Genomic DNA, 7461 nt, shown 5'->3' on the forward strand with positions numbered 1-7461 from the left:
TTGCACTTGTGGAGAAATGGTTGGAGCAACATCAGCCGAGAGCTTACAAAGTGATGGGGATCCCCTTTATATAGGAGGGGAATCTGTTATAATGCAAAACGTGTTAACCGTAAAAGTACGGAGATAGGATGGCTAGTCGTGACATCTTGAAAATAGGCCCCAAATAGGCCAGCCTTGTCTAGTCGAACCAATATCTGCCGAACCCCGAGGATGAGTCTCGACCTTGACTTCGAACTTCGAGGGGCATGACCGCGAGACGGCCCTATGACGGGGAAATAGGCCCCCGGATTCGCCGTATACAACTGTCTTCTTTGGATTATCAATTCGTTGGAAGTTACTCTGCCCTACTTTATTTGCATGTTGCCTGTGACACATATAGTTTCATAACATAGTCGAGAATATCATAGAATTAAAAATATCTAGGTAGACTAAACATCAGAATAAAGTTTAGAACATTGCGCCATATATATGAAAGTACATATGAACAATATGTCATATTGTAACATTTAAGATGGTGATATATATACACAAAAACAAAACCCCGAGGTGACATTTCCAGCACTCTTGAAGCATTATGTCCAAGATTAATTAGATATTACCCGATAAATTTGTATTCATCATTATTCATGATCTAGGGATAATAATATATATCCCCTTCACATATATAATCATGCATACAACAAATATAAATTACTCCTACGTGTTTAATCGTCCCACAATATATAAAAACTCAGTGAGGATCGATAAACTCTTATTGATTGGTTATATTATGTAATGCAACATGCATTAGGGTTTTCATCAGAGAAGAGCTGCGGAGGTGGGATTCTTTCAATGACGTAAAGTGGCTGATAATAATACATCATCTTATTAATATTCATTTGATCATGATCTCCAATTGGAATAATCTCTTCTCCTTCTTTTTTATCTTCTCCAGCTTGTTCTTCGCCGCCCTCTTTCTTTTCCTCCTCCGGTGGTCTTTCACCGTCGCCGTCTTTCTTTTCAGCTACTCCGTCGTCGGGCTTAGCTTCTTCAGCTGGCTTTGCCTCTTCTGGTTTGGACTCTTCAGGTTTTGGTTCTTCAGCGGGCTTCTCGGGTTCGGGTTGAGGCACAATTTTAGCTTGCTTTTTGGTGCGTCTATAGACGTATTCAACGAGCTTGTTGGCGTCCATGGTTCCTGTCACCGTAACTTTTCCTGTGCTGGCTTCTGTTTCTGCAGTTCTCACTCCTAAATTTCAGAAAGACAAATGGTATACATTACTTGGTGCACGTTAATGTTATAAAATGAACAAGTGTTTTGCTGTGGAGTTTGTATTTTATGTACTAAAAGTGGAGTGGTACTTGATGTGTGACAAGTCAAGACAAAATAGTTTGCTTTCTAATGTTCCGTCAACTTTAAATATGGAAAAGCATTGATACTAATAAAGTTTCATGAAAAAAAATATACTCACGTAAAGGTGTAGAGATGGAATCTGAATCGATAAATTCTTACAAGGTCAAGCATACTATTCCAACATACAATAGTATCTGTTTTTCCACTTTCAAAAACTGCCGTTCTTGCTAATCATCATCATGATTCATGATTGGTCTCCAATCAAAGCTAGATGTTTTGATTTTACTCTGTGAAAATTCAGAGAGGTTCGACAGACTCTAATTAATTACCCATCATTCTCAGGTTTCCTTTCATGGTTTTCTGGTTATTAATTAGGTGCAAGTTATTTAAAAAATTTACTTCTCTAAATATTTTTAAACCTTATATATGTGGAAAACATTATGCACCGGCCTGCCGTGTCCCACCACCAACCTTAAAAATGGGGTCAGACGTGAATAAAATCTCCTCATCACTCTTTAAGTTTGTGTTGCCATGGAATATTATCGATTGGAATTAAGTTCTAGTGTGATAAAATTCAATATCCATTTAATTTAGGGCCCTTTATTTTAACATGTTATAGCATGCAATATGTGTGTATATTTATTTTAGAAGTTCTTTTACACTACTTAATGTAAAATTCAATTTTTTTAAAAAAGTAAAACAAAACATGGGTAGCAGTTAAGTTACCTCTCATTCTGAGAATCTTCTTTTTAAGTTGCTCGGCGCAGGCCTCACAATGCATGTTGACGTTAAGCTCCACCGTAGTCAATCCACTTACCTGAAATAGATAGCGATCCAACGTTTACATTATTATAACATTTTATGCATACTTACAAATCATTCAAAAAGCAATAACATATATACATACATAGCCATAAAATTACCTGTGAAGCAACAACTTCAGGAATAGGTTCACCCTCAGCTTCCGGCAAGGGTGACAACACTTTTGCAACTCTCTTGGTTTTCTTGGTAATCCTGTCACATACTGCTTGTGGCTCTATTACTCCTTTTATTGTTACTTGGTTTTGCGCCATGTCTATCACTACTCCTTCAACCCCTGCTCCATTTGCATGCAAATTCGACGTTAGAATACACACAACTATTAAAAGCCAGAAAAAATTAGTATACTAGAATGTATACAAACCTCTAATCTTTGAAATGGACCTCTCAATTTTCTTGGCACATCCAACACAATGCAAGTCGACGTACAAAACGAAAGGAGAAGGTGGTTTTGGCTCTTCTTTTTTCTCCTCTTCTACTTTCTCTTCTTTCTTCTCCTCTGTTTGTTCTTCCTTCTTTTCCTCTACTTTCACTTCTTCCTTTGTTGGCTCCTGTGGTATTACATCCACAATCTCATCAAATTCAATAAACTTACAAAAATTCATTCAAGAAAAAAAAACAGAGTACGTACTAACCTGTTGAATTGCTTCACCCATTGTATCTGTCTATGACTATAACTGAAAAATACAGCTGGCTTTTATATGGTTCAAAGTAGGAGAAAAGGGACTGTGAAGAGAATCAAAGTGCAGTTATATGACAAAATAAGATTGTAAAGAGAGAATGGGCGGTGCGATTATTATCCTACAAAAGCAAACTCTGTGCGATGGCAGAGCACATGCAGGGCAATAAAATTAATTCTTTTCTTTTTGTATATTAGCTAAAGCTTTGTTCAGGGAAGAACAAGAGCACAATAGAAAGAGAGAGAAGGGGGTTTCCAAAGAGTAGGGGCTAACCAAATTTATAGACATAAAGGGGATTTAATAAATAAAAAAGAATAAAGGGAATTAATAGGAGAGAGGAAACAAAGAGAATATTGTGAAAATACTAATTTAATTCACATTTTATTATGTTGCCTAGGTTTCAAGAACCACTGTCTCCTATTTGAGTGTGTCCCACTCTAATTAATCACCTACCTAATCACATAAATTTTGTCTTAATACATTCACCCTGAGCATACTAATTAGCTAAACCATGATTATTTTACCTCATCTAGGCATTAATAAGACCTTTAATTCGCCATTTTCCTACTCTTTCTTTTAATTGTAGAAAATTCGAGACCATGTTAGATGCTGAACTGCTGATGATCTTAAGGTTATGATAATTAAACACGTGGTGCCTCGTATGAAGATTGTTAAGGGATCAGTAAATAATACACTAACTAATATTCATATCGCATTGGTCGACAAGGAAAGGACTAGCGAGGACCATGCATTATCTGAATTTCTTTTTATTTCATCAATTTCGAGGTACTTTTTTTCACATAAATTTATCAGCTTTCTGTGATAGAGAAAAAGTATACTAGTACTGTATCGCTAACCTTTAATACAACTTGGTAACTTGAACAGAAATGGGAGTTGGGAGATGCGAAATCGCTAATGATTTGCGTGTAAACTTCTTTGTGCTTCAAAGTTGGTATCACATGGGTTGTTTCATTTCTACATCTCAAACCAACCTCCCCCTCCCCCCTCTAATTCTCCCCTTTGTCGAGATTTAAAATTTACGATAGGATTCTAATTATATTTAAGTTATTGAGTTGTCAATTAATATTTAATAAATTTTTAAATTAAATATAAAATTTGAATTAAAATTATTGAGTCTGCCTAACCCATAAGCTATATTCTAGCTCCATCCCTATTCTCCTCTCTCCTTGTTCGGGAAAAAAGTACATCTAATACAATTTTTACATTAAATCATATTGGTATATTATGATTAAGTGATAAAATATATAAAACTATATACTAATTTAATTATGATAAAACAATAAAATGTACGCAAAACACATAATATCAGGCATTAATTTATTTGAATTAAATAGTAAATGTAAATCAAAATGTACTATCTTACCAGGTCTTAAAGGAAAACATAACCCAAAAGTACACTAGAACTTCAGCATAAGTACACTAGAACTCCAGCATAATATACAGGAGTTCCAGCAAGTATAATTGTCCAGTATAATATACTGGAGTTTGGAGCACCAGTGCTCCAGTCTCCAATATATTATACTGGAGTCAGCAAAGTATACCGGTCCAGCATAATATGCTGGAGTTCATACACAAGTACATCGAACTCCAATATGTTATGCTGGACCGATCTCTGTTGCAGCAAAATAATAGTTATTTTTTATTGACTTCATAACCCTGGCTATTTTTGAATGACCAATCCGAAAACTGACTATACCGTACTATTTTTACATGCAAATGTTGTAATTAGTAACTTCAAAAAGGCCTTTCCATCTAAAGTTAATTTGGTATTTATTTATTCAAAAGTAAGTTACGTGTGAGATCAAAAGTTCTCAATATGTCCCTACAGTGACACACCTGCGCGGTAGGTTTACGTGGAAATGACTCGGCACTAATCAGTGGTTTTCAAACATTAATTACAAGTTTACGACTTATTACCCACTCTACCTAACAAAGAGAGTTACCTTGAATTATGACATGCCAACCAAAAAGGAAATTTTCAGATAGTATACCGACAAACAAGATTTTCAAGTTTGGTTTTGAATCTCATCGGATTAATAAAATATTTATTAAATTCTATTAACACTACTAGAAATCCGAAAAAAAACGATCACAAAAAGCGACCAAGCTTACAAGTCACAAAGCGATCAAAAAGCGTCCAAATTGGCTTGGTTGCTATTTTGCTGGTCTCTTTACCTTAGAGACCAAAGTTGGTCCCTTTACCTTAGCGACCAACTTTGGTCTCTAAGGTAAAAGGACCAAATATTCCGGTTAAACAATATACCGACCAACTTTGGTCGCTTTAATATTTTAATAATATAAATTTAACGACTAAAGTTGGTCTCTATGTTTAAATTACATTTTTTTATTTATTATTATTCAAAATATAGCGACCAACTTTGGTCTGTAAACCAAATATTATATTTTAAAATCTGAAAAATAGCAACCAAAGTTGGTCGCTTTTTTTTTAATTTTTTTTTAAACATAAGCGACCAAAATTGGTCGCTAATTTTCAGAATTTTTTTTAATAGAATAGCGACCAAAGTTGGTCGCTTTTTAGGAAATCTGGATTAATTAGCGACCAACCTTGGTTGCTGTTGCCCAGATTTTTTTTTAAAAAAATAGAAAAGCGACCAAAGTTGGTCGCTTTTTTGGGTATAATTTTGGCAGAAACTGCCTGTTTTGGCAGCTACACCACCTGCCAACATACCAAATTCCCTAAATAACAATATAATTCAATTCATAAACTACAATTTCAATACCAAAATCTCCACAACAACCCAACAAAAGTTCAATTCGTATCCTAAAATTTTAATTTATAAAATAAAATTCCAATACATAAACTAAAAGTCCAATTCATATCCTAAAAGTCCAATTCATATCCTAAAGGCTCAATTCATATCCTAAAAGTTCAATTCATACACAAAAATTTCAATTCATATCCTAAAGGTTCAATTCATATCCTAAAATTTTAATTCATATCCACAAAAGTTCAATTCATATCCTAAAATTTCAATTTATAAACTAAAATTCCAATACATAAACTAAAAGTCCAATTCATATCCTAAAGGTTCAATTCATATCCTAAAGGCTCAATTCATATCCTAAAAGTTCAATTCATACACAAAAAATTCAATTCATATCCTAAAATTTCAATTCATATCCACAAAAGTTCAATTCATATCCTAAAATTTTAAATTATAAACTAAAATTCCAATTCATATCCTAAAAGTTCAATTCATATCCTAAAGGCTCAATTCATATCCTAAAATTTCAATTCATACACAAAAATTTCAATTCATATCCTAAAGGTTCAATTCATATCCTAAAATTTCAATTCATATCCACAAAAGTTCAATTCATATCCTAAAATTTTAATTTATAAACTAAAATTCCAATACATAAACTAAAAGTCCAATTCATATCCTAAAGGCTCAATTCATATTCTAAAGGCTCAATTCATATCCTAAAATTTAAATTCATACACAAAAATTTCAATTCATATCCTAAAGGTTCAATTCATATCCTAAAATTTCAATTCATATCCACAAAATTTCAATTCATATCCAAAAATTCCAATTTATAAACTAAAATTACAATACATAAAATAAAATTACAATACATAAAATAAAAGTCCAATTCATATCCTAAAATTTCAATTCATAAACTAAAATTCCAATTCATATCCAAAAATTTCAATTCATATCCTAAACCCTAAATTTTAACTAAACTATCAAGACAATACAAAGTATAATTCAAATCTAACTAAACTAAATTCAGCACTAATTAAACTAATTAGTTAATAAAATTAATTAACAAAACAAATTAAAACAAGACCTAAACCCTAATCCTCAATAAAATACAATGTTCAAAGAATTGAAACACTAATTGAAACAATAAACTACAATACATCAAATATTGTAACACACACACTAGAAATAACAAAGATTGAAGGTTATAATTCTAACCTTGGTTTTTTTAGGTGGAGAAGGAGAGAGAGAGATAGGGGCGGCATCAGTGGTGGTGGTCGGCGAGCAAGGGGGCAGTGGTGGCGCAGGGTGGGGGATGAGATTTGGGCTAGTGAAATAAAGAAGGGGAGGGAAAGAGAGAATTGGGGAAATTTTGGGGAAGGAAATAAGATAAGGGGGAGGGAGGGGGGGAAGAACCCGTTTTTGTCTTTAGAATTAGGAAAAGCAACCAACTTTGGTCGCTATTTTTGGTCCATAAATAAGTTTTGACCGTTTGACCAAAAATAGTGACCAACGTTGGTCGCTATTTAAAAAATAAATTAAATTGAAAATAGCGACCAAAGTTGGTCGCTATTTTAAAAAAAAAAATTGTTTTTTTTTATTTTTTATTTTTTAAATATTATAAGCTATAAAAAAATTAGCTATAAATATTTATTTTGTTTAACTACAATTATTATAAATAATTATTAACTATGTAATTACTTTTAATAGATTAGAATAGCATCTATGTAAAGTAATTTTTTAAGTTATATTTAAGTATATGAGTAATTTCATACACACGCATAAACTATATTGTAATTGATGATCAATCTTATACATTACTACGTACGAATAATTAATGAATTGATAAACCAATATAATATTATTCTATTAATTGATATAA

The 7461-nt window shown here is 32.7% G+C and overlaps 1 protein-coding gene across 1 annotated transcript; it reads right to left on the reverse strand.

Annotated features, from left to right (window-relative positions):
* Positions 1-598: 598 nt before the first annotated feature.
* On the reverse strand, positions 599-3062 carry LOC107764000 (heavy metal-associated isoprenylated plant protein 9). Its single transcript, XM_016582521.2, has 5 exons — positions 2785-3062; positions 2514-2700; positions 2254-2426; positions 2057-2147; positions 599-1225 (listed from the first exon to the last, which is right to left on the reverse strand). Exons 1-5 carry the CDS (start codon positions 2803-2805, stop codon positions 768-770), a joined length of 930 nt encoding a protein of 309 aa, XP_016438007.1. The 5' UTR covers positions 2806-3062; the 3' UTR covers positions 599-767.
* Positions 3063-7461: the final 4399 nt, after the last annotated feature.

Source organism: Nicotiana tabacum, chromosome 6 (genome assembly GCF_000715075.1).
Source record: "Nicotiana tabacum cultivar K326 chromosome 6, ASM71507v2, whole genome shotgun sequence".
In the NCBI taxonomy this organism is placed as follows: domain Eukaryota; kingdom Viridiplantae; phylum Streptophyta; class Magnoliopsida; order Solanales; family Solanaceae; genus Nicotiana; species Nicotiana tabacum.

What these genes read in the sequence shown, in the direction of transcription:
- LOC107764000 (XM_016582521.2), bottom strand. Translation starts at nt 2,805, where the DNA reads ATGGGTGAAGCAATTCAACAG. An exon ending in TGGGTGAAGCAATTCAACAG is followed by an intron (nt 2,701 to 2,784) that starts GTTAGTACGTAC and finishes GTAATACCACAG; the next exon opens with GAGCCAACAAAGGAAGAAGT. An exon ending in CTGAAGTTGTTGCTTCACAG is followed by an intron (nt 2,148 to 2,253) that starts GTAATTTTATGG and finishes TATCTATTTCAG; the next exon opens with GTAAGTGGATTGACTACGGT.